The sequence below is a fragment of the Pezoporus flaviventris genome, unplaced genomic scaffold, assembly GCF_033815535.1.
Source record: "Pezoporus flaviventris isolate CSIRO_AGI_PZ_B2104156 unplaced genomic scaffold, CSIRO_AGI_Pfla_v1 ptg000005l, whole genome shotgun sequence".
NCBI lineage: Eukaryota > Metazoa > Chordata > Aves > Psittaciformes > Psittacidae > Pezoporus > Pezoporus flaviventris.
In genome coordinates, this window is record NW_026892553.1 from 14,286,174 (window position 1) to 14,313,289 (window position 27,116).

The window sequence follows — 27,116 nt, forward strand, 5'->3', positions numbered from 1 at the left end:
TGAAAATTTACACTGAACTTGAGTTAAATAAAATCAATACATCAAAGAAGAACATGAGAATATCCACAGAGCTAAAATCTAGGGTAGGATAGCAACAGAAAATATTTCTTCATGACATTTCACTTGCCCTTGGGTGCAAACGGTTCATTTGGACAAGACAAAACTTAACAGTTCTTTTGCTTGCTTTCTTGTTACTCAGACCATGATGAAAATAGGTACAAGGAGACCAAGTGATGACTAAAGAAAAACATTCTATTTAATCACAATATGTACATCCAAAATAGAAATTACAAAGCTGCATTTCAAAATGCATTCACAACACCACTCTGCCACGGTCAATGTGCCAAATGCAAAGCTCTTGTGAGCCACTGGCAAAAAGGAAATTCCAGCCACAGACAACTTGTCAACAGGCATCAGGTGAAAGGAAAGCCAGAAGGGCAGCAGGGTGTGCAGGGGCAGGAGAGCACCTCACGCAACTGGAGCTCTGCAGCCACCCCTCACATTCATTCACTCCCTACTCACCTCTCCCACTGGCTCCCAACATCTCCCATGTTCCAGTGTGGTTTTGACCTTTCTTTCCTGACCTGTTGAGCCAGGTTAACATTAGACCGTTTCCTATATGATTTCATATTGTTTTGCACACAAGGCATTTCAAAGGTGAGATTAGGCCCATTAGCAGTGTAACCATATTTTACATTTGGGCAAGCATTTTAGTTTATATTGCACTGAAACTGTCCTTTCATAGAGAAACTTGCCTGAGGTCACTGAGGAAGCCAGTGGGAAAACAGCCCCTGGCTGCAAAATCCCACTAACTGCAGGATCACCACTTCTCTCTTTCATATTAAAGTAGAAAGAAATTAATATATTGAATCCCTCATTGTTACCCTCCTCAGGTTGCTTCATTTTCTGCTTCAAATAGTCCGCTCTTTCTTTATGTTCACCTTGGATCTCAATTTTTCCTCACGTTAGAGACATGTTATCACGAGCAACAAATGCTAAACTCCTGTTCTCAGACTGTGCTGCTGGTGACTTGGAGCAATTCTACATCAAGTACTAAGCGTACCACTTGCAGGGGAATATGAATAATACCATGCTGCTGCTTTAGCACAACTACATCGCTGCACAGAAAAAAAACGGCACAAGAAACAGTAAAAAAGAAAAAATCCGTATCTCCTTCTCCTTCTGCCATTGTTCCCAGAGCTTAATGGAATTCAAATATACTGAATATAAGTGATTAAATAAAAAGGCAAATGAAATTTCTTCTTGGTCAAAATCAAGTATAGCATCAGTCTGGTATCTTCCATGTCCTCTGTTAGTGAATTAATACTTAACATTTAACATTTTCAAAGTGCTGTCCATCAATTGCCTTATAACCTGACACTTGCCAGGCCTATGGATGGCTCCATCACCTTGGTGCAGGAACTTTCCAAATGCTAATGAACACATTCAGCCTTTCTATGGCGCAAATGCAGGTTATTTTAGTTTCTTCCTCCCTGCCAGGGAGCGCAGTGGCAGCAATCCCTCAATCCATTCATTGGCAGCCAACATCATCTCCTGCCAAAAGGCCACCTCCTCTTGCGTGGAGTCCATCCAGTCCACAGAGATGCCATAGCTCAAACCTGAAAAGAACAAGAAAACTACAACGTTGGGAATGCAAAAATACTCAGTGGGATGGAACTGTTGCAGGTCGTGTCTGAATATAAATGGTGCTAACTTCTCCTCAGCAAGTTGCACCTTAACTACCTCCTGCTCTTCCTACTGAAGACCTCCATCTTACATCAGAGTTCAGAATGAAGGCAAAGCAAAAACCACAGAATGCAAGAGCCCTGAACATCACCTGCCAAGGAAAATAATGGGATCAAGCCTTTCTGCCTCTTTCAGAATGGTAAAGAAGGTCTAAGAGATTTGGGTTTTCCTTCATCCTTTTGGAAACCCTTAAGGATTTCCCTTAATCCTGTAAGGGAAAGGATTTTCTTGTGGACAAGGTGGAGTATTTGTCAACATTCTCTTGCTCTACATTTTATTTATACAGGAATCAAGCATATGATGGCGGAAAAGTGTGTACATCAATTCCAAGTTGATTATTCAACCAGATTTTCATGTGCCAACTACTTGTCAATGAGATAAAGGTCTATTCTTGCAGTTGGTATTTTTATATCTTGCTTATGTGCTTAGTTTTGTTGTCCCTTCCCACTGGGTAGTTAGTTCTCAGCCCTCCTGGTGAGAGAGACTGAAAACAAAACACAAGCAAATCCAATATACATAAGTGCACCTGCAAGGCAGACCTTCCAGCTGTTATAAGCCTTTTCCCAATACCCTCAAGGAACACTTATCCTTTATTACAACATTCTAAAATCTTCTCTTCGCCTCTCATCTCTCAGAGAACCCTCTTGCTTAACAATCAGTGGTTTAGAAAGCCTTAGATATCCCACTTATAAAAATACAAATATGAAACTCATGCCATCAGCTCCCAGAGACAGTGATATCTCCCACTGGAGGAAAAGGCACCTCGGCTGAGGTCTTTCAGCACTACATTGTCTAAACAGAAACAAAACATAAACCCAACAGTAACACCTCACTCTATACCCAGACAAAGCCATTATTCCAATCCAGGATTTCATTCCAGCTGATGTACTCTCAGTACTGATTACCTATTAGATCAACTAGTATAGCCTGCCTTGTTTTCCAAACATGTTACCAAATCATTTCAGGGAGGAGGTGATGTGGACAGAGTCACCAGGTGGTGCTGTCCCACATGGCATTCAAGTTCCTATCTGAGCAGCAATATAATGTTGCTTTGTAACTCGGCCTGTTTTCCTGTGACAGCAGTTTGATGGACCCAAAGAAGATTCTTGAGCTTTGCTAGACCTTAGAGCTGATGTTGGCAGAAGAGGTGGGAACAGAGGGTTGCTATCATGGTAGCAGGGCCCCCTCCATCCAAGACACAGTACAAGTACCAAGACTCCTCATTCCTGGTTTCTCCCCAACAGGAAAACGCTCTGCATCTTCCCATTATATCTTGCAGCAATATGGTAACAGTATTCATTTAGTGTAAAGAAAATCACTTACCTGTCCCAAGGCCCAGCCTGATTCCTCCAAGGAAATGGTTGGTAAGTTTTTCATGATCCCACACAGTCAATTCAACACAAGCATCCTTTAGATCCTCTGTATGAAAGCCATCATATACAATAGTGTGATTGAAAACAGGGTTTGTGTCTCTTTTTATGACTCGGGTCTTTTGGTAACTCTTCTTACTGGTGTCTGGAAGCACATAGCTTTGAGAGGAGAAAAAATACAGCATGTAATACTGAGTTTCACCTGAGATTTGAACTGTTCCTGAAAAATTCCTTGGTCTGAACAAGCCTCAGTTCTGAAGAAAGGAGGATTTTGATCTCAACCTAAGAAATCACTGTGGATTTAACAGAAAAATGTTCATAATTCCTGGGTGAAACCTTTTTTTTTCTTTTTAAAATTTCATTTTAAAAGCAAACATTTTCAGAAAAGAGGGTGCTTGCTTTAAAATTCCTGCTTTTGGCAATTTCTTTTTTCTTGCAACCCAACATTTAACATTAAAAAATGGACATTACTTTCACAAATTTCTATTTTCATATATTTCCACTGCTTAGATGCCAAAGGGGGCATTTCAAAATGGTCAGGTGGGCTTCTGGAGCAGCAAACCTTTTACCAGGAGAAATCTGTAAGGATTTTCTGGAATATTCGCAGCACCTTCTCCCATTTAAGAGCAAGAACTGACATTGCAGGCTCCAGAAAACTGCACATACTAAATTCTGGAGAAGATCAAAGCAGGATGCAACCATCTGTACGTCAGTTCCGTCAAGCCCCTAACAATTTCCCAAATCTTTCATGCAACCTCATATCAAAATTTCATTCCCACTTACTCTTCTTACTCAGATGTTATTGAGGCGAACCACTGGGTGAGCCACAGACAGTAACTGACCAAGAACTTTATCAGGATTTTCCTAATTTGGCCACAAGTGAATAACAAGGGCAATTCTCTCCTAAAAAGCCCAATGCAACATGAAAGTTTTACAGTATGGAGACACAGCAAGGTGAGCCTGAGAAATGGGAAGAAAGCACACTACTCTGTGACCCAGGACCAAAGCCAACACCGTGCTTGTGCACTTACCATTTCACAAAGGAGTCAACTCCAGAAGGACGCAACTGCAGCAGGTCCTTGACATCTTTGACCCAGATGTGAACCTCACCAGAGGGAGGATTCTTGGGACCTGCCATTTAGGAGAAGAGAACAACTGTCATGCCAGTTATCCAACAATAAGTAGCAAAATGACAGGCTTCCTCCCCAGGACCTGAGGGAACAGCAACATGACTTTCCTGTGTACTCACTCCCTCGTGAGCTCTCTGTACCCTTGCCAAAACACTATTACCCTTGCAGCTGCAGAGGGCTCCTGAAAATGTGCTGCTGCTGCTTTGAAACAGGAAAGGAGAAGGAACTGTAGGAAAAACCCAGTCTTGTGCCACCCCACAGTGAGAGGGGTTGTGTGTTGCCCACAGTACTCATAACACCTGAAGAGTTTGGATTTGTTGAGCCCTCCTCTCTTCCCCCCAGCACAATCCTAATAAATCCATATGTGAAGATCAGATGTAGGCTGCAGCCTACACACTTTACCTAGGCTTCCTGGGGGGACGTACTTAATAGACAAACTCATCACTCCTCGATGATCCACACCGTTAACAGCAGAAAGGCTCTGAAACAGAAAGAGTTATGATTGACTAGGCAAGAGATTGTGTAAACATAGCAAGGTAAACAGCTTTTGAGTTCAATGGAGGGGCACAAAGGGACAAACTCTGATTTTCCATGGCTGAAGCAGCCTGTTCTCAGAGCAGCTCCTTTCTTTGTAGCTTTGTTCTCAAAGTTGGTCCCTCAGAATCAAAAGCCTGAGGATTCAGAGCAAGGCTGCCCTTTCAGACATGTCCAACCGGACATAATTAAACATCCTAGTTCTGAAAGACAAATGTCCTTTATTTTCTGAAAAGGGATCTCAAATCAGACTTGTGAACCCAGAAGGATGTGGGAAGCTGTGCAGGCTTGACAAAACCTGGCACCTGAATATTTACCTCTCAAGACATGTTCAACTGCCTCACCTATTGCTCTGCTGTCTGTTTTAAAGGGACGGTCTTTATGTGAGGAGAGAGAGAGAGGCAAAGTCACGTCAGAGTTTCTGCTGATTAGTGTCAGATCACATTTATGAAAGTGTCCCTACAGATCAGTCACCAAAGGAGACCTGAGAAGGCCTGTCTGTGTTCAGAGCACTGAATTCTGCACTATCGTGTCCAGGGCTTGTGGGTAGTATACTGTGCTCCCCTAGGTATAACCCCCTTGGCCTGCTTCACCACACCTGAAGACCTCAGAGGAGTCGGGAAGAACTTCGGCCACTCCTAAAGGCTGCAGGGTTGGGCTAGGAAGCAGGACTGCAGCTGAGACACACTTACTCGTGGCTTCAGCGGGTACCAGTTGAGTTTCCTGTTGCTCCAGTCCCAGCTGGCCAAGTCTATTTCAATTTCTCCCAAAAAACTGTTACGTCCCAGTGGATCATTGTGCCAAACGGAGAGGTTTAATTTTTGGATCAGCAATACCATTTTCTCTATTTTGTACTGGAAGAAGAAAGAGAAGTCAGGTTGTTCAATTTTTTCTTCCTTTCTCCCCCACTTCTCTCCAACTGGAAATAAACTACTCAAAAGCTTGTATAAGCTCTGAGACACTCAAACCCACTCCACACATGCCCTAACAGATTGGCCTCATTCTGAGCATCTCTCTTTTGTCCTGCAGCAATACTAATACCCTGACAGAGCTCTTCTGCTGAGCACAGGGAAACCTGCTCCAGTCATCACAGGGCAAAGCCAATATTCTTTCAAGAATTACTAATAGAGGCCTGGGCACTGTTAAATAATCCTCTAGGCTTTGACGAGTAAGATCACATAATGAATACCTTCCTCACTAGTCCATGCCTCTTGACTGCATGCGAGGGAAAGGAAGAATACCCCTTGCCCTGGCTGAAGGCAGCACAGGCTGCAGGTCCCTATCTCACCCAAAGACCACTGTGCAGTTTTGATGGAGAAATTTTGGGTGCTACACACATGGGTGCAGAGAAACATTAACATCTCTACCCTCACAAACCAAAGTGCAGCGTTGGCAGGAGACAGGTGAAGAAGCCTGGCTAAGGTGGCAGGACCTTTCAAGACCTGACCTGGTACAGGTGCCTGCTACAACACAGGTTTCTAGAGCATGTATTTGTTCTTACCCGTAACACCTCATTATAAATGGGATTCACAGTCCTCTTCTTCACTGAAGTTTTCCTCTTACCCATTCTAGCTTTGTCTGGGAGCAGGTAAGTTTTAACATACCTAGAAAAGAAAGCAAACCCCAGTTGGGTATCATTCCCCATTGCCAAGTATTAATCAGTGGACAACCCTTGTGAATGGTGACATGGAAACAAAAGTCCCGGGTTGACTCTTTGAGGGCAAAAATAATTAAGAGACCTGCTAGGATATTAACTTGGCTTGCATGTGAAGTTATAAATATCACTGAAGATGGGTAGATGTCACAACATTCAGAACAGGCAGCTCTCTAAGAAATATAGAAAGCCAGCAAGGCCATATATCCATTTTCTGAAATGCCCATAACTATAGCACCTCTGTGCATTCAAAATCAGGGTGAAATTATAGAGGAGGAAAGGGATGGACTGTCTTTAAGTCTCACTCTCAGGGTTCAAATCCAAGCTCCTTTTCATCATCTTTTAAACTAGAGATCACTAATCTCTGTACAAATTCCACTGTGCCCCTAACAGCACTTCTTTATGGACTTTATTTTCATATAGACATGTGTCTGCATCGCCAGTTACTGCCAAAGCGTATTTACCATGGGGAGATCAAGGTTCACATGGATGCAGAGTGAACGTACTCCAGTCATAAAAGGAACTGGCTTTGTAGTGATCAAAACTTTGTCAATCCGTCCATATTTAAGTCTGGCAACATATTTACTGATGCAAATCTATCCAAAACCATCAGCTAGGGAAGTCCCAGCAGTAAGCATGCACCAGAAGTCTGAAGAAAGTAACCGTGACATTTAAAAAGAGAAAACAAAACAAAGAAGTCCTTCAGAACACAAATATCAGCAACATAGAAGTCAGAAGGCACCGAAGCATCACTCACGGGTCAGATCTGCCTTTCTTCTCATCCACGACAGCCAAGTCCTTGCACTGGGACACATGAACCTGGAACTCCCGGTTCTTCTCATCGTAGTCCAGAGCAAACTCCACGGTACCTTGGGCATCCACGCTCCCAAAATCACCACTGTAGACACTGAGCACACTGCCACTCACCTGCCAGGTGGAAGAGCAAGGTCAGTGGCACCGAGACAGGCAGGCTCCCGACTTGGTTTCTGACCAAGACAATAGTCTGAAAAGGGCATTCCCAGGGAAATAACCTGCAGTTTGTGTCCTCATGTACTGCTGTGCCCTTGACACAGAAACTGCCCTCATGTGCAGCTGTGCTCAAACAAGCAAGGACTAGGGAACCCAGATAGGGTCTCACAAATTAAGGACATGCTACCCTAGACCAGGATTTAAAAACATTATTCTCCTGAAAACTCAAGAAATGCATATTTTTCACCCCTAAATCCAAAACTTTGGGGAACAGAGCCAAATATTACTGAGGAGGCCACACAAATCTCTTCCCTTTCCTCATGCTTGCAGTACAAACAGCTGCTCTCCTGGACCCAGCATCATAACTAAGAAATATATCACGAGAACCTGAACTATCTGGACACGAACTTATTCCTTACTGTAGATATAGCCACACAATTGTCAATCAACTTTTAAAATAGCTTAGTAAGAACCATATCAGACTAGAAATGTAGGAAAAACTATTACTACCTTGTTGCTTGCTCACAATGCGCATGGAGCTGTACAAAACAGAAACAGATATAGCCTCTGTCCTACCAGAGACGGCTTGTGTGCATCTAATTGCCACAAAGGCACAGGAAAGCAAGGCCTCTGCAGGTACAAATCAGGAGTTAGGCATCCAAGAGTCACTTGCTTTCCAAGAACAAACTGCATTTGCCCATATGGTTTGGGCTTCTTTTTCATGGCTTTGTTGTTCACTGGTAGAAAGCGATGAAGCAGAAACAAAACACAGCTCCAGAAAGACAAAATACTTTTCTACTGCACCAATCACTCATGATTCCTGATGGGATAACATAAAAGCTAACACCATTTACAAAGCAAATAATTCACTGTCTTGGCACCATTCTGGGCTCCAGTCATAGAACCACAGAATCACCTAGGTTGGGAAAGATCTATAAGATCATCAAGCCTAACCCTTACTCCAGGACCGCCAAGCCCACCAATAAACCATGTCAATAAGTGCAAAGTGATCTCCCCTCATGGCTGCCCCTCATGATCTCCAGTCACAGTCACCCCTCACCTGCTCCCCCATAGTGGCCCCATACCATACAGCTGCCACTCCTACCCCTCATGGCCACGCCTCATCTCCCCTCAAGATCTCCCCTCATGGCCCATTGCCATCCCTACTCTCCCCTCACAACCTCCTCTCACCCCTGATGACCATTTATCAAGAAACTTTCCTAGTTATTATCCTAATTCTCCCTGTCTCCCCCTACTTCCTTTGGTTCTGTATTTCATTCTGTTATAACCTACAAGAACCTGCTATGTATCTCCTCTCAGTCCTTGGAGCTGCATTTACCATCCCACCAGGATACTCACCCCAGCAGAGAATCCTGGATGAGCTTTTCAACAACACGTGTGACTTAGACACAACAGGCTCATTTTAGCTACCAGACCCTCAAGACTAGAGTTCAAGTTTTTTTTTTAACATAGATTGATATCTCCCTAGTAGCTTCGCTTCACATATATTCTTTAAATCTCACACGTACACCTCAGAGATACCTGTAATAACACAGCAAATTCAAGCAGTTTTAAGGAGCCCCCTCCCAAGCACTGTCTCTAAGGAATCTTTAAAAAATACTCAACTAAACACTCTTTCCATCTTCCTTTAGAAGTTGAAGCTGTAAATCACACTGTTGCTGTCCAGCTCTGAGTTCCCTTGAATATGCTGACAAAAGTGAAGGATGAGCTCGCAGAGGGCACTTGTCTGCAGTCCCAGATCTTTCAGAGCTGGACCACAAACATGTCACTTAATAGCTGTGTGCTTCACTTCCCCACTTAGAAAAAGCCCCCCTGCCCCATCTCTGCACATTGCCAGGCTTCAGAGCATCTGCAGCTCAGAGTGGGGGCTGTCGCTTACTGTGAACTTGTCCAGCAATGACTCAGTGGGTCTGATTTCAGATGGTACCTGGAGACACTCCTTTAACATAAGTAATTAACCATCACCATTCTTTTAATAATGTACCATGCAGAAACTAACAGGATACTCTGGAGGCCACATCACCAGTATCAGCCTAAATGCAGCGTCACCGCGTCCGACGGAGAACCCCTACCTAAGCAAGATGCACAAGTTGAACACCTACCGAGGAGACAGATGCCATGTCGGAGGAGTGGCTGCCAACGCTCGGCGTCTTTTTGTGCTTGTTAAACTGGAAGCTGATTTCTGAAGCCGTGTCTGATTCTGTCTGCTCAGGAAATAACAAGCATCTTTCAGCTCTGCTGTACAAGCACTTTGCAAGGCTACAGAGAAAAACCAATAGCTCAGCAGAGTCCCGTTAAGCAGCGATTAGGTGAGGAGAGTGGAGGAGAGCGCAGGGAGTCTCCCCAGAGGCATTCCCTCCGACTGGCAGTGAACGTCATCATTAACTGCCTCCAAACAGAGCTGCATGCAACTGCCTGAGCTCCTGGGAAGGGCATGGAATAGTTTGAGACAGAGGGAAACACTAAACTCCTCCAGGACACAAGGGCTGGTCTGGGTTATTTGGGGCTTTCTTCTTAATGTTTTCCTCATTTATTTATGACATAACCAAGGCATGCTCTAAAGCTAGTACCGTCCCTGCCCAGAAAAAGCATTCTAATGAAACTCATGGCTATTCAGGGGATGCTGTGAACATTATTCCAGCCATTTCTGGCATCTAGCCTACCTCAGACAACAGGAGAGGAGAGGATCTGCTCAGCTCTTTGACTCTTTCAGGTTCAAGAAACTGATGGGGTATCAAATGAGGTTTATTGTAGGCTGTAGGAACAAACAAAAAAAAGGCATCAAGATATCTTGTCAGAGTCAGGAAAATATAACAAAGCCACATTTCGTCTAACGGCATAAGAAAGGAGGAAAAGCTTGTGGGAGGCACTGGAGTACCACCTACTTGCCCCGTCTGTCGTCCGCCATTGATGCTGACCCCCCCAAGACAAAACCTGCTAGCTAACATCATAAAGCTGCTTTCAATGTGGTTTTGTTCAGTGTGTGGGAGGCTGCAAACTCCCTCTAGTGGCTAATTTCATCCACTTATTAGCCTAAGGATGTGTATCTGCATCACTTCGCGTAGACTTAATTTAGACTAAAACCATACAGGCCTGCCTCATGTTAAAGGAACCAAACATGCTCACATTTTCATCTCATAGTACATTGCTCTGTACAAAAGAGCTGTAAAATACTTTCACCTACATTTTCACCATTGCATACACTTCCCAATCATTCTGCTAGACAAAGAGGTGGAAAATAGCCAGATACCTAAAAGAGTCAGAAAGCTTCATATCAACTTAGAAATATGGTTACTGGACTGCTTAAATGTCTAAATAAAACCTATTTGCTCTATCTTTATCTTTTCTCAATAACTCACTTGAAGATGGCTATCTCCATCCAAGAAGAACTTGGTTTTAGAAGACACATGTGCATACACATGTGTGCACACGCACACACTTGTTTAGCATGTTAGTCATGATGCTAAATTCTTGGATGCTCAAAATGCCCAAGAGCTTCTTTGATTATTATTTATTCATTTTCCTTTTATATGATTTGCTTTTTATATAATTTACCATTCATTTGATATTTACTATTTCTGTTTCCAAACATGAGCAACAAATGCCCTCTGCTCAGACTACCTGGTATACTGCAAACAAGTAACGAAGTTTGTGGCTTTAAGTAAGCTTTCATAAGGGGAGGCTAAAATCTTGGCTGGCTCTATGAAGACCATGCCAGTGAACGGCAATGCATGTGGGACCTGAAGCGTCAAGCCACCACGCTGCATGACATGTTGTTGTGCCATACGATGGGACATGCACTTGGCATAAGGCCACCAGACAGGGTGGCCACAGTCACCAGGCAATGCTGCATGTCCCACCTGCAGACTGCCTTCTACACAGCCCTCAGGGGCTCAGGGCTTACTTAAATGGGCTTGATCATTTCCTGCAAGCAGCCCTTCCTCAGGAATCGCCTTCCCGCTCTTCTCACCTCAGTTCTGGCCACTTTGCTTTTAGGCAAGCTCTTGGCTGTCCTCTTGGGCTTGCTAGCTTTCACCTTTAGGGAACTGCTGTTGTCTTTCTTGGCCACAGAGGCTGCTGCTGCCTTCTTCAGGCCCCCTTTCTTGGCTACAGCTTTCTTGAGCTTTTTGGTGGCACAGGCGGGTTTCTTGGCCATGGGCTCCTTCAGATTTGCTGCTGCTCTCTTGGTTGCCTCTCCTTAACTTCTCTTGGAGAAGCCGACACCACAAAGCACGTCCCAGCTGGTAGCTGGGGAGATCAGTCCAGTGTACAGCGTGTGCCCTGGTGAGGTGACAGGCCCCAGCTGGGCACTGCAAGCCTGGTGAGTGTGCAACCAGAGCCTGCAGCACAACTCGCATGCTGGACCTGAGGTCTGACACCTCTGATTAACCAATCACTGCACAGGCTGCTATGCAGCTCCCACAATATTTGGTGGGGGAAGAGGAGAAACTAGTATAAGCTTCCAACCCTTTGAAGCCCTTGTGTTTTTTGCTGAAGACCCTGATGACATACCATCAATCTAGCTGCAATTTCCTGGCTCTGAATTAAATTTTAGGCACTATAAGCCTCTAATTTGATGATGAAACAATATGTCATTTTCCTTGCCTGGTACATGCACTGAAGCACCAGGGATGCAGAACTCAAGCATAATATATAACCTTCAGGGAATATAAACCAAAAAGGAGAAAGAAAGAAAGAAAGAAAGAAAGAAAGAAAGAAAGAAAGATGTTACTCACTCTCTGTGGTTGTGTAAATGTTCACCATGCTCTTTGCAAGGTTAATGCTGTTTGCCCGGGCCAGGGCCTGAGCAGCAGGAGAATGATCCCCATCTTCCTCTGGAATACAGGAAAAGCCAAATCAAGATGGTAAGTAAACAAACATGAATAGGCAGTGTGTCAACAAGCCTGTGTGTCTCTCCTGGTCTTTGTTCCCTCTGCAGTTACATTACAAAAGGGCTGCTCTCAAATAATCAGTGTGCTTCAATGTCTCTCCCTGAGAAAAACTCTTCATGCTATGGTGGGAAATGTGAACACTGGATCAACCCAGTCCCTAAAACAGACCAGCACTTGCAAAGAGCTTCCAGTGAAACACAGCAATCTGCTAATACCATTCTGAAATGAATATAGTAATAAGGTAAAAATACTGAGAAATACAAGAATGACCTGCTATATAAAGGAAACGTTTGCATTTACCTGAAGTGCAACTCAGGATTTTCATAGAAATGTTATATGAGGTAGGAAATAAGCCAAGAAATAACACAGTTAAAAATTAGATGAGTCTATGGAAAACCCTCTCAAACAGGTCTTACCCAGGTACATGAAGACAGGAATTTTGGAAAAAAGAGATAAGAAGATCTCTCTTCCTAGGTCTTTGCTTGGCAGAGAGCAGAGCTGTGGGCAATCAGAGCCCACAGGTAAAATGAACTGCAATTAACAGTAACTTCTGCTCACAGTAACTGTGCCACTACAAAAGTTCATCAAACCCAGAGGAAGAGGTTGATAAAGTAGCGATACTATTGACACCATCATGGAGAGAACATGGTATCAGAACCCAGAAAGATCAGACTCTGTACACTCTAGCTGCAGTTTAACATATAAATTCACTTGTGCATTCTCAAAAGACACAAAATATCATTTAAGCACTGACAGCCAGCAGCTGTATCAAGGCAGCCTAACAGCCAGTGTAACACATTTGCTTTTTATTTCATCTGCTTGTGTCAAACCTTCCTCTACCACCATAAAGAATTCCTCCAGACCCCCATTGGAACAAACCAGTCTTCCCAGTGTGAAATAAAAGAAGTTCCAGTGACCTGTTGTAGGTAGTTTTAAAAGAAAAGGAGGGCTGTCCAAGCTGAGGTGCTTGCAGGGAAGGCAGGAGGGCTGGCAGTGTGGCAGAAGGCAACAGAACATGGCATAGCCTCCTTTTATACTCACACAGCACTACACAAGATTCATTTCCAGAGCTGTTTGCTAAACACACTCCACACATGCTAACTCTGCATGCACTGAAACGTAGAATAAATGGACAAATGACGACAATGTGCAAGATGTAGAAGGGTTAGGGAAGAAAGCAGGCTTGGGGATGACTACTGGGGTTTCAGGGTGAAGTTACAGCCCTCAGTACCTGAGTAAACAGCCGAGTCCGTCCCCTGAACAGCTTCTCGCTCTCCAGCTGGCTCACCAGGGGTTGGCTTGTCTGAAGACTCACACGTTTTTCCTTCAGGCAGCTCTCCATTCACTTCCATGTTGCCATGAGTGCCCAAATCAGATCTTCCCTCTTTCTCATCATCGTTCTCACTATCTGTAAGCGCAGGCTCAATCAGTATTTGTACCCTGCTCGCCAGTGAATTCACTGTGTACTTGGGCTCTTCTGTCACGATAAACTCTGTAGGCGGCTCTGGCTCAAACGTGCTGCCAGACACTTCTTTGGTAGGAGACTCGATTTTGACGGAAGGCGCTCGCACAGGCAATCTGGATTTCTTGGAGCAGCGCTGTGCTGCCTTCTCATCCTCTGGCATCAGCAGCTTCCCATTGCTTTCACTCAGCGAGTTATTTCTTGTACCCAGGCCACCTTTGCTCTTGGCATACGTGGATCTAGGAACGATGGAAACTGAGCCCTTCCTTGCAGGGGCTACATAGCTTGGCTCTTCCTCACTAGAAGACAAGGTAATTGTCCTCTTGTGGGGGGTTCTTGTTTTGGGGAAGATGCCAGATTTTTCTTCGCTGTTGTGGCCTTGCCCAGACTGCACAGAGAGCGAGCGGCAGAGCTTGAACTGCCGACCATCTGCCTCCCCCCAACGTGGGTCTGCCAGCACGCTGCCCGCTGCCCCAGAGTCTGCTCCCTTCTCCCAGAAGTTCTTCAAGTTCTTGAAGTGCTCACGATTGAGGCCAATATCCTCCTCTTTATTACTCATCGAGGAGATTGTATAGTTCACGCCTTGCTTCGCAGCTGGGCTGCTTTCCCCCTCTGCAGCCGGGGGTTTGGGGCTTGCCAGCAGCTCTCTCTTTGGGAGGCTGTTCTCTGTTGCACCCACATTATTCACAAAGTTCTCGGGTCTGGGGAAAGTTCTGCTTGGTTTCCTCCTAACTGGTAACTTGCTGGGAGCATAAGTTTCTTCAGGTGGAGTTTTTGGCCCCACTGTGGTGCCAGTGGCCCCAGCAACAGCTTCTCCTCCAGCCATGCTGCTGAGCTGATGCACAGCATCCTCTGAAAGCTTGGTGGGCAATGGAGATACTCCATGACCTACGAGAACAACAAATGCTCACAACCTCCCCATTGCATCACATCATATCTCTCTGGAAGGTCTGGGCTGACTGCTTCTCAAAGGGAAGCCAGAGGGAGTTTTCAGAAACCATCAATATGTTCCTAATTCTTCCCCATTTTGAGACTCTACAAGCCCTGAAAACCCCAGCCCTTCTCCCTGAAAAAGGCCATGGGAAAAATCCATTGAGCTCTAAACTGTTGCTGTGAGTTGGAGATGAGTTTGCAGCTTTGCTTTCAGTTTGACAGCTTTCCCACTGGCTATTTGCTGTGTACCAAAAATACACTATACATTCATGAAAGGAAAGAGAAGTAACTTGGATCTCTGGATTAGAGCTGTGAGCCAAGGACACAGTTTTAAACCTACTGAGAGGCAGAAGAAGTTTCAGTCATTGGATCTTTTTCTCTTTGTCCCTGCTGCCTTGGGTATAACTCATTCAAATGTTGGCAGCCCACTCTCACGTGACAAGATAAGAAATACTCTTTGTTACTCATTTGTACACACAAAAAAACCCATCTTGTATCTTGGTGTTTGATGCTGAATAACAAAACCATCAATGGCTCACTGAACAAAACCCTTACCTTTTCTAAACAAATGCAAACTGTTTGTTGAAGCCACAAATGGACTCGCTCCAGCGTCACTCTCTGAGGAAGAGACGTCATGTATACTGGATCTCTGAATGGAAAACAAACCCTATCAGAGTATGTAAACTGGCAAGACTGGACAAATGGACACCAGTGCAGGCAGTCTGTGGAGCCCCCACAAGTACGTACAGACTGCAAAGGTCTAGGAATAATAAAATAGAACCACGGTGGCTGCGCCTATATTACCTTCTGTGATGCAGACAGCGGGAAAGGAAATCGTGGCTTTGGTTTTGGCAAGACTTTATGCTCCTCTGCAATATCAAGAGCAGGTGTGCTGGGTCTGTGGGAGAGGAGAAACACCTGAACAAGGAGACCAGTGGTAGTGATGTGCCTTGTAGGGTGATCTGCAAGTCTTCAACATCATCTCAGTTTTGTTTAGCTACTTTGCCACTTTTACCTGACTCAGCCCAATATAAGGCTTCCCAGAACTGATGCCTTCATCTATTTTCTCTGTTACTGCTTGGAAGGACTGGGAAACATTAAATGGCCTGAACCTGGAGAAAGGATGAGTCTGCATTCAGTGCAGAACTTGGTCAAAAAAAAAAAAAAAACACCCAAAAAACAATGGTGGCAACTTCTAGGTTTATTCAGACTTTCCCCTTCTGGGAGAAAACAGTAGAGAGAAACAGAGGAACCAGCAGTGCCAGAAGATCCCAAGAGCCATGCAGGCGGGAGATGCATTTCCATACTATGGTCCAGGAAGGAACAGGCCACACCTCCCACACACCTCCCAGTTCAGGCTAAAGGCATAACCAGATTGAGGATGGATTTAGAAACTACAGGATAGTACAGGATATACATCTTCATGCTCGGAATGTAAGTTAATAATTAACTGCCTGTTAAATAAATGCAAGAAACACCTATCACAGGCAGTTTACTTAACTGTTTCTATCACCTTTGGGAGTGTCTAGTGGTGGCTGCTCTCCAAGCTGCTGAGATTTCATATGGGAATGTTTTGTGCTTGGGGTCAGATGCAAAAAAACAAAGCAAGTTGCTCAGGATATAATCAAGACCCCCCAAAAAAACATTAGGACCACTGCTCTGCCAGTAAAGCAGGAACATCTTGGGCTTGTTGACTCTTGACCCTTCATTAAGCAACACCCAGTGATCAGCTGCAAGTGGTCTAGAAATGTTGTCAAGGCCTATATTTAATATTTAACTGGAGCAATTACAACCTGTGAAGAATGATTCCTAATTCTACTGACAAAAAAACGTAAATGAGATGGGAGCAACAATACACGAGTATGTGAATATTGTAATGGCTTCTCCACAGTCCAAGAATATTGAGTGAGGTCACTGATATACTTGTTGGGGTGCTTTTAGTGGGTTTCTGCTCAGTAAGCACAACATAAAAAACTATTGAGACTTGGGGAGTGCTGAGCACTGGACACAAAGATTGGCACCAGCAGGAAATGAGCAGTTTCCTCAAACAATTCATTTCGTTAGTGTTGCTCCATGGCAAAAATTAAACAAATAAAACCATAATTACTTTGAGAAACTAACCAGAATATCCTGACATTAGAGACAGCTTCCACTTTACTGACTCCTTATCGAATCATGCAGGAAAAGACTTTTCTGGGATAAGCACATTAGTACTTAGTTATTAGGGGAGGACTGGTATTCTGACAATTCCTGGAAAAAGGGTTTAAAAATATCCTATATAACCTATTACTTATATAGCCTTGGGAACTCAATGAAAGACCAGGATTTAACGGGTAGCATTCAATTTTCCTAAGAAGTAAGGGCAGCAGTCAGAGCATTGCATGAGCAGCAGTGGTTACCTCTCCTCTCCTGCACCAGCAGTGTGCTCAGGGAAGGAAGGACTTGGGGCAGCTTTGCTTTCCAGACCTGTCCGGATGTGCTCATTCTCATCTGTAATGTAACAGAGACAACTGAGAAATGACATTACATTAAACTTGTTAATGATTTAAACTAAATAAAACTAGTAATGGTGTCCTGGTGTGCAGCATCACCCACAAACCCCACACAGCAAAGGCACCTCCAGACGCCACAGGTCCCAGAGGCCGCAGCGAGCTGCCCAGCACCTGACACACACCAGGAGCTGCCCCATCCCTGGAAACCCTCCCAGGACACTGCTGGGGTTGTCAATACAGTTAATCCGTTCCAGGATTTAAATTCAGCCATTTCCTGTTTTGACTCAAGTCATCTGATCTTGGCAAACAAAGGAGAGGCCAATACAGTTAATGAGGAGATCCCAGTTATTTTTACTGGCACAAGGCTCAGCTATGTCTTCTAAGCTCTCAAAGACCCTGAAGAAAAAAACAATAGAAGATGGTAACCTTTACAGCAGCCTGCCAGGGAATAAAGCTGCATTACTCATTTTGCTGGCAAACAGGCTTTCTAGCTACTGCAGAACCAAAGGGATTAAACTTTCAAATAGCAATGAAAAACTAAACTTGGTCTCTTCAACAAGACCTGCACATATTTATTCACATGCAGCCAGGTCTGTTTTAAAGAGTGAATCTGCCTGTTACAAAACTCGATAAATCTCTTAGGATACATTTCATTACAGAATACAGCAGAATCAGGGGCTCAAAGGATTCAGATATGACATAAAATAATATAGTCTTGCTTGTTATCTGGTTAGGAAACTGAACTAAGCCCAAGAGCAGACATATGGAGAGGCTGTGCTACTAGTGTCACACTGATGCTGCCCATGTGGTGCCATCCAGTGACAGTAGTCAGGTAACAGGGGTATCTGAAGGTGGAGCTTCATTCCCCCATGCCTATGCATCTCTATGGAGAAACAGGCTGCAGTCCCAGCTCTTCCGCCCTGCCCAGTGCCTGGACCTACAGTGCAGAGGACAATGGCAGGCATTGCTCAGTGCTGTCTACATTAGGACCATGTGTCTGGCACATACATGAGAGGGAGCTGGGTGGCCCTGTGGTTTCTGCAAGTTGGAGAGTCACTCCTGCTGGAAGGCAGGGTCTGGTGGTGTAAGAGTGAGCCAGGTTTAGAGAGCATGTCTCAGAGAGACTGTGTTTTCCCTTGTAAACAGTGATGTGCAGAAAGCAGCACTGAACATCATTCTGGGAGAGACAAGCTGTGGTATAGCTGGTGGTACATGCAGGCCACATCACACACCGGCATGGGAAGGCGTACTGAGGAGAGTTTATTTATACAGTGAGCCATGTCCTCCTCTTCTGCTCCAGACCCGAGGGAGGGAGATGCCTCTGGAAGCAGAGGAACCAAACACAGCTCCCACGTTTCCCCTCTGCCTGTCGCGGTTGAAGAGACCTTGACAACCAAAGACTGCATTCATTTCTCACCTCCCTTCCAAAGGCATTGTGTCATATTTGCTTTTCACTGACACTTCCCCCTCAGACAGAGCTCCCCCCTCCTTGCTGGCAGAGCCAGGAGGAGGTGTTTGCTTCCTCCCATTCAAATCACAGCCTTTCAAAATGGCTCAGCCACTGACACAGCTATACCTGACTTCTATAACCACAAGCAAATAGGTTATTAGCACGTTATAATCCATCAAGACAAGCAAAATGCCTTTGCTAACTTTAGGATGAGACAGAATAAGAAGCAAATTAAAACAGAAATTAGTAGTGGCCTGACCAGTTTAACTTGTCCATAAATATGTTTATATACATATATATACAGCCACTCCTGCTTTAATACTTTAGCTGCTTTACTAATTTCTTATCACTCTAAGATGAAGACACTCGACACCTGGGCTATCCGTGCCATCAGGACTGACTTGCCTCGGTGGGTGTATAAAATGGTCTCACTCCTAGATAATTTATAGCTCTCATCCATCGCACACAAGCTAAAAGAGAAGTTATCACTGAATTCATCCATCTGTGCTGCTGCAGTTTAAATATATATCTCTATATATATCTATTATACTGTTTTATATTACTGCCAATTACTAATATTTTCTACTATAATCAATACCAACTGTGAAGACCCTTAGGGATCCACGTAATCCTCCCTTCTGGAGGTTGAAACCCTCCTCCAGAAAAGGTCACTGGGCATTTCCACCCCTCCTCTGCCCATTTACCATGCTAAGGGAATGCCAACAACTATCTCAGCAGGGCTTTTCCATGCAGGAATTTTCTCATTTCACTCCCTAACACAGCCATCAAAGACCTAAATGAGGATTAACAGCTGGAGTCATGAGCATGTTACACTGATGTGGCTAAATGAACACTCACCCCTTTGTCACCTTGAAAGCCAACAGAAAGTGAACAACTCTGATCTTTCCACAAGAAGAATAAAAGGTGTGAAGATGGCAAGCAAAGGCCCCTATCTCATCTACTGAAGATTGAACCATGAGCTGCACAGCCAAATGGTTTAAAGGGGCCTTGTCCTTGCTCCCAGATGGTCAAAGTGCTGCTCTGACCAGTGCAATGCTCTTGCTGACAAGTCAGTGACAGCAGTGCTTGCCCTCATGTGTAATGGGATGCAATCTATATGTTAATCTTATGCTTATATGTTATATGTTATGTCACTGCAGGAGCTGAGCATACAACAAGCAATAGCAAGGTGAAAATAAAAGCTGCAGATTCTTGATCCTCAAGCAGTGCTGTAGAATGGCAGCATACCTGTACTTTATATACTGGCAGCATACCTATACTTTATATAATGGCAGCATACCTGTACCAAAATAAGTCCAAAAATAGACAAAAAGAAAGAAAGGGAAGAAACAAAGTTGAAAAATAAATGTAGAGAGCTAAATCTAAATCTAATTACTACAGTAATTTAGTAACATTTGCTTCTTCCTTCTTAAAACAGCATTAGTCAACTAATGCACATGCAAAGACATGCATATTACTGCTATATTAAAGTGATTATTTTAGATGATAACCTGAGACCACACCTCATACGTGCACATCAGCACTGAAGGTTAAACCGAAACCCAACAGCACTTCAAATTTTGCTTTCCTGAAATGTGCAGCAAGCTAAGGGGGCTGATGGCGCTGGCAAAGCAAAAGGCAGATGAATCCAACTCGCTGCTGGTCACTCGCTGAGCTGCAAATGATGGCACATTAGTCTGACTCTTCATGCAAAGAGGGTGCAAGCACAGATGCACACCCTCAAAAAGCAGAACATGCTCTGCAGAACTGGCCAAGGCCACTGTGTCGAGCTAGAAAAGGTTTTATATGTTTTAGGATTCTGGAGGGATGATAAAATAGTAAATTTAATGACATCATGAATGCTTAATACCAAGGATAAAAGCAACTTCATATGAAATATGATGGGCCAGCTCTGCATCAGAGGCTCCAATGAATCTGTTCCAAGTTATGAGAGCTGTCAGGAATATGTAAAAAGCAAACAGGCAATGAGGCTACCGGTGAAGTCCCTAACCAGTGCTTAGCTCTGAGAATGTGTCTAATGTGAAGCTAAGAGGGCTATACTAAAGCCAGGCAATTAACATCAGAGACATATCCTGGCCAACGAGACCCACTACACAAAGGAGTGATGGGCAACTGGGCCCAGGAAAGAGGGCTGAACTGAGCTCGTGGAGATGACATTTGAGTTTTGGACAGATGGAAGATAACCCTTTACCTAACAGCAGCCTTCACTGCAAAAGAACAGAGCCCAATTATAGGGTCCTTGTATTAGGGACTGTGGTAGACTTTGCTCAGAGCTATCAAGGCCATGGCTTCCCCAGAGCAGCAGTAGCCATTAACTTACCAGCCAAGCCTGAGTCTCTGCGATTACCCACCCTGACAAACTACTAAGGAGATGGTGTGAGAGTAGGCTCTGTGGAGTCAGCTGGTCTGTCTTCATGTTAAGGACTGGATGGAATCATCCCCAGTTCTGCTCTGCACAGATGTTCAGCACAAAGTGCCAGCTCTAGGCTGGACTCAAAGCACAGTCCTGCTCTTTTCACATGGGACTGATCTCTTCCCTGCCCTGAGCTGACAAATGTGATTTGATCTGTTTTATATACCATGAGAGTTCATCTGCATGTCAAAACAACACAAAATACATCTGCTTCAAATTAGCACATGGTCCCAAATATGCCCTTGCTATGGCACAACAGCCTGGGTACCATTCAGACTTGTCTGAAAAGCCCTTTCTACTTTGAAAACCACATTGTGCCTTGGACATATGCCTCTGTAAAAAGCTAGGCATGGATGCTCTCAAGTGGGCAAATATTTGCCAGAAGAGAGGCACCCCCTCTTTTTGCAGAGATGTGACTGACCCCACCACCCTGGAAGCTGTGAGAGCAGCTGCCTGGATGGCTTTGTCAGACCTCCCCAGGAGCTGCGGTGAGGAGTGTGTTTGACCCACACATATCAGTTTGATGCCAGGAATTGTTCTGTATCACCCCTTTCCCTTTTTGCTTCTGTGTCAAGAAATGATACCAAAGACCTCTGACAAACAAACATTTTGGAAGAAAGAAGCTCAAGTGCTGCATGTAGCTGGTAAACAGCTTTTGCCTTGGTGATCTGGCAAGCTGTAATTTTTAGCTTGAAACCTGATTTTGACAATTAGGTATTTTTTTTCTAGTACTGAAAGCTTTGCTGAGAATCCCCTTATCACAACACAAAGACTGGTCCTCAATAGGATCTGAGTACAGGGAGACCCCCATAACTTGAACACTTTTTTCACATATGAACACATATGGTCCAGTTTGTTTTCTTAAGATGCACACATATATACTTACTTTCTAGTTTGCCCTTTTTCCTTCTAATCGATGCCCGAAGTAGATCCGGTCCCTCTAAGTCTTCCTGGAACCGTTTTGCCTTCACTTCGGAAAACCATTCACCTGTCACAAACTTCTTCTTCTTTTCATCCTTGATGGAGCCTTGTATCCGCCTGAAAGTCAATGAGAACATTACACACCAAAAAGGTTTCGACTTCCCCTGAGCTACCTTCGTAACAGTGGTCTCTACAGTTCACCTGTCTGATACTGTGAAGGATTCGGAGATTATTCTCTGCAATCACAAGGGGCAAACCAGCATTAAACCAGAACCTGATTTATTCTTTATCTGAAGTGGAAGCAGAACCTTGTAAACACAGGCTTTCACCTCTTCCATGTTTTACAAATCCAAATCAGTCACCTGGCAAGAAGATGCATCCATTTGCTTTGCAGCCCTGAGGGTTTGGGAAGGGGTGGGTCTGTTTGCAGGTCTTGCACTTCGTTTTATTACTCTCTTTATAAGCAGCAAAGCCTTTTGGATCAAATCTGACAGAAACCATGGAAATAAATCATGTTATTTAGGGGAGCAACCTGTGCCTGCAGCATTCTCCCTGGACACTGCTCAATTTCAGCACTCAAACAGTTAGCTCTCCTTCCTGAGCACAGCTCCTACTGTAACTGGCTCTGGCACACCTAGGGCTGGTTTTTGGCACCTAAACCCCTCAGAGCTCTGTTTGCTACCCTGTACTTCTAACCCTCCTCCAGTTATTCTGTTTTCACACCACAGCTTGCTGAATTAGCTGCCTTTCAGTGGGTGCTGCCTCCCACAGCTCACCACCATTCAGGGTCCCTGTGAGACCTGAGAGGCCAAAGGAAACTCCTACCTTGGTCCAATCCTCAGTATGAAGAGGAGGCAAACCTCAGATAACCAAAGAGCCATGAAGCGTCATGTTTGGCTGCCTAAAGACTAGAAGGGAGCGGGTATGGAATAATCATGCCCAAGGCTCTGCAGACACTGCTGGGGGGCCCCGCAGCACTGACAGCCAGGGAGCTGCACATCTCCCACCCAGATCTGGGCTTCACCTGCCCCTGTGAGGGTCTGAAGGTGCTAGGCCAGAGGAGATGTACAAAGCTGTTTTCATCTTGCTGACACCGGATCAGCGCAATGTGACTTCATTTCGCCCAGCAGGCAGGTTGTATTGGGGCCGAACAGGCCCACACTTGCACCAAAGGTCTTACTGCATATAGCCACACTGGCAGCAAGGGGCACTTGGTGCCACCCTTGTCAGGATCTCACTCACTGTGCTCCCAACTGAAAGTGCAACAGCTTCCAAAGAGAAGCAAAACAAACCTGAAATCATCCAAACACTCTTTTCCCCAAAGCCTCACTGCAGAGCAGAGACTATAGTGCATTTCAGAAAAAGAAAAAATGAGGAAAAAATAAGAGAAAGCCTTGGTTCAATTCAGAGCAGATGTAGGAGCATGCAGACACACACACCTCAAGCCCAAGCCTCATGCATGCCACCCCCAGTTCTGTTTCTGAGCACAGGCCAGGGCACACAGGGTCAATGGAGCTGGCTGCAAAGGCACCCACTCCCCCTTTGAGCCATCTCTTCTACATGGGGCTTACTCTTTTCTGGCTGAACAGCAAGTCAAAGACTCACATCCTTAACAGAGGTAAACTGGCACAGTATCATCCACCCTCACTGAGCTACTCAATTCTTGCCGTGGAGAATCTGGTGCCAGCTTCCAGAGCCTGGTGCATACTGTCAACCCAGATGGTCTAATGGCTGGCATTTAAAAACTGACAGCAGCAACAAGCAATCCCAGTCAACCAGACCTATGCTCCACCATGGCCAGTGGCAAGTGAGCTGAACTGGCTCTGAAACACCTCCTGCAACCTTTGGCAGATCATGTAGCCTCTCAGTGCCTTCCTCTGCCTGCACAATGGATGCTGCATACACAACCGACCTCAAAGAGCACCAGAGGGACACAAAGCAGAGATGGGGATGTAGTCTTATTTTAAAGCACTCTGTGGGATTCTGTGCTACTGACTGAGGAAAACAAGATAGCAGCACCTTCCCTGCTTGGACCTCTGACAATGAGAAATCAGCACCTTCCTCCCCACGGCAGGAAAGGGATGATCCCCCTTAAGGGCTACTGATTAACTCAAAGGACAGTACAGTCTTGCAGAGGAAGGACAGCAGCAACAACAGGATGGCTGAGAAAGCAGGAGATGCAATTAAAAGACCCATCAGGATCTGAGCAAGAAGGGACAGCACTTGTGCACCTGTATCTCTCCTTGCTGCACACACACATACACACACAAAACACCTCTCTAAAAGAGGTAAAAAATAATGCCCCCAGGAGAACCTCACATCCTGCTGTTACTGCATGCTCTCTCACCTGATGCGATCCCCATCTTTCTTCTTCAGCTCTGCATCTCTCTGCAAAACCTTCATCAGTTTCTCATACTCCTCTTCAGTCAGGAAGCTCAAGTCCAACATCTTCCCTGCAATCTTCTTCACTTCTTCAGACAGCTGAAGCAATGACACACCAGGAACTAATACAGCCCAGACTGCAGCAATGCCATGGGCAGCCCCACGTACCCTCCCTGGTGCGCTGAGCTGAGCAAGATGTGGCTGGAGAAAACAGGCTTCACAACAGCATGGCTGGGTGGGAGCTGTGTTAGCACCTGGACTGGCAGTGCCAGGCTCCTCGCTGGCACGCTCCTCTGAGCTGCATGCCTTCCCCTGCCAGGGAAGTGCTCTCAGCAAAATTCTGCTCCTTCCTTTTCCTTCAGGCACAGTCGCAGCCACTTGGAAGCCAACGTCAATCAAACGGGCAAGCACGGGAAGGGGCGAGCTCGCTGCCCGCCTCAGCCGCCTCAACAGGCAGGAAAGCTCATCTCACCCACAGCAACCCCAGCACCTCTGGCATGCGCTTTCTTCAGCGGGGAAGTCTGCCTCCGTGGAGCTCAAGCATCCCTGCAAAGAAACAACACCGAGATGCCTCTTATGATAAGCACGACATATGGTAACCAAATGTGTACATTGGGGGGTTTTATTTGCTCCTCAGCACAAGTTCCAAAACAAGCTGCCCTACTTTCCTCTCTGACAGCTCCTCACGCGGTACTAACCTTACCTAGACTATGTTTCATTTTAGCTGCTTTCCCACTAACAGGTAAATACTTGACTCAGCATGCTCCAAGCAAAATATGCATCTAAACTACTGAACTGCTTGCTTGCTTTTTACCTTCTTTTCCTCACTTCTTTCTGCCCTAAATGAGACCCAGGATAAGCAGCCAACCTCCGAAAAGCAACTTGAAAGTCTTAATTGCTGCAAGTTATGCCATAAAATACCAGAGGCTGCTCATTCTCTAATGCGCGTGCACTTTGCTTTACGCTGCAGTGACATTTGCTATCCAAACAGCACGGGTGCAGATCACTTAGTGTTTCAACAGACACTGAGAATGGCCAGAGGCTCCAGGGCGTGGAGGAAGAGTAAATCATCTGCTGCTTTGCTACTTTTTTCCTTTTCCACTCTCCTGGCCAACTCGAGGGCAATAAGGCACACCTCCAAGGGAGCAGAAGTTCTGCTGGGTCCATGTAGGCAGTTTCCAGCTCACCAGGTGGGATCTTTCCATTGTTTCCAAGCCTGTCAGGCGACTCTGGGTTTCAACATACTTGGCTTTCTCTCCCAAAGCCACAGCCTTGGGAGTCAGGTTATTATAAATGAATACATTCCAGCTTTCATGTCAAACATCATCTGAAGGTCATCAGGCCTGGTCCCATCAGGCCATTCTCTATCACCCCTACTCTCTGTCTGATTACCCTTTCGAGGATGGCAACCACAGCCCTCCTGGGCCACCCATTTCAGCATTCAGTTAACTGCCAGCAAGCAACTTCCTCCTATTGCCCCAGATCATCCTGACAGATGTCAGCCCATCCTATCCTGCCATGGGGATGCCCTGTTTTCTGCCATCGTCACAGGGTTTCACACCCCAGCCTCCATATTAACCAACATCAGCTCCTTCAGGTACCTCAGAGCTGGGGTTTTCCTCTTTGGACTGTCTCCACATGGTGCACCTCTTCCTTAAACTGACATATCCAAAGTTGAGCACAAGTATTCCAGTGAACTTGCTCATTTGACATCATTTCACAGATTTACATTATTTTATGGATGACACACTCCCAGATGTTTGCCTTTTTCACCATGTTAGAAGCAAGAACAGGCATCTGACTTTAGTACTTATAAAGAAATACCACAGAGCACTCCATAAAAAGGTTTGTAAAAGGAATGGACATTGACATAAAAACTCTATTTGGAAAAGATTTTTGGAGGAAAGAAACAACACCTCATATTTCTTTGAGGCAAGTATGGCTGTGCTTGTCACACTATAATTACAGTCTTTATCACCTGAGAAACTATTGATACCACTCTAAACAGTTAAAGCAGAAACAGTAATAAAGAGCCCTAATGAATCTCTACTGCTTCAACCTACATTTCATACAGCTTGGCACAGCTCTTCCATGCTTGGTTCCAAGCATCCACTCTCTCTGACTCTCAGGCACAATCCTGCTTCTACAAAGACATTTACAGCAATTTCTAGGACAGATTTTATTTTTAAGGCAGTATCTGGGGACACAGCTTGCACAGGATTTGCTTCTCTAGAACTTTTATTTATTTTTAACAAACCCACGATGTGTGGGCTGAAAATACTTCAGGAAGACTTCAGCAAAGACTCATACTTATTCATCAGGATGGTAGTCAATTAGAAAAAGAATAACAGCTACATCTTTATAAATAGCCTTTTTATCCCTGGGAATATTTTATCTTCCTGGAATAGTAATAGTCTTCCAACAGCTAAAAAGGTCTACAAGAAATCTGGAGAAGGACTTTTTAGAAGAGCCTGTAGTGACAGGACAAGGGGGAATGGCTTTAAATTGGCAGAGGGGACACTGAGATGAGCTCTGAGGCAGAAGTTCTTCCCTGTGAGGGTGCTGAGGCACTGGCACAGGGTGCCCAGAGAAGCTGTGGCTGCCCCATCCCTGGCAGTGTTCAAGGCCAGGTTGGACAGGGCTTGGAGTAACCTGGTCTATTGGAAGTTGTCCCTGCCCATGGCAGGGGGCTGGAACTGGATGAGTTTTAAGGTCCCTTCCAACCC

The 27,116-nt window shown here is 45.0% G+C and overlaps 2 protein-coding genes across 2 annotated transcripts in view; both read right to left on the reverse strand.

The window, feature by feature from the left end:
• Positions 1 to 231: 231 nt before the first annotated feature.
• LOC133265507 (synaptotagmin-like protein 2) lies at positions 232 to 24,490 on the reverse strand. The gene is made up of 16 exons (XM_061446131.1): positions 24,356 to 24,490; positions 21,974 to 22,125; positions 17,111 to 17,201; positions 15,516 to 15,609; positions 15,267 to 15,360; positions 13,548 to 14,666; positions 12,161 to 12,259; positions 10,088 to 10,179; positions 9,527 to 9,628; positions 7,192 to 7,361; positions 6,282 to 6,384; positions 5,473 to 5,634; positions 4,649 to 4,727; positions 4,148 to 4,247; positions 3,070 to 3,275; positions 232 to 1,619 (listed from the first exon to the last, which is right to left on the reverse strand). The coding sequence occupies exons 1-16, from the start codon at positions 24,454 to 24,456 to the stop codon at positions 1,474 to 1,476; spliced, it is 2,910 nt and encodes a 969-aa protein (XP_061302115.1). The 5' UTR covers positions 24,457 to 24,490; the 3' UTR covers positions 232 to 1,473.
• Positions 24,491 to 24,792: 302 nt separating this feature from the next.
• Positions 24,793 to 27,116, reverse strand: part of PSMD10 (proteasome 26S subunit, non-ATPase 10) — a 53,906-nt gene continuing 51,582 nt past the window's right edge. Inside the window, exon 5 of the mRNA XM_061446136.1 lies at positions 24,793 to 24,936. Within this exon, the coding sequence (XP_061302120.1) occupies positions 24,927 to 24,936 (10 nt within the window). The 3' untranslated portion in view covers positions 24,793 to 24,926. The remainder of the gene's footprint in view (positions 24,937 to 27,116) is intronic.

What these genes read in the sequence shown, in the direction of transcription:
- LOC133265507 (XM_061446131.1), bottom strand. Translation starts at nt 24,456, where the DNA reads ATGTTGGACTTGAGCTTCCTGACTGAAGAGGAGTATGAGAAACTGATG. An exon ending in TTTGCATTTGTTTAGAAAAG is followed by an intron (nt 14,667 to 15,266) that starts GTAAGGGTTTTG and finishes TTGTTCTCGTAG; the next exon opens with GTCATGGAGTATCTCCATTG. An exon ending in GGTACCCGCTGAAGCCACGA is followed by an intron (nt 4,728 to 5,472) that starts GTAAGTGTGTCT and finishes TTTCTGTTTCAG; the next exon opens with AGCCTTTCTGCTGTTAACGG.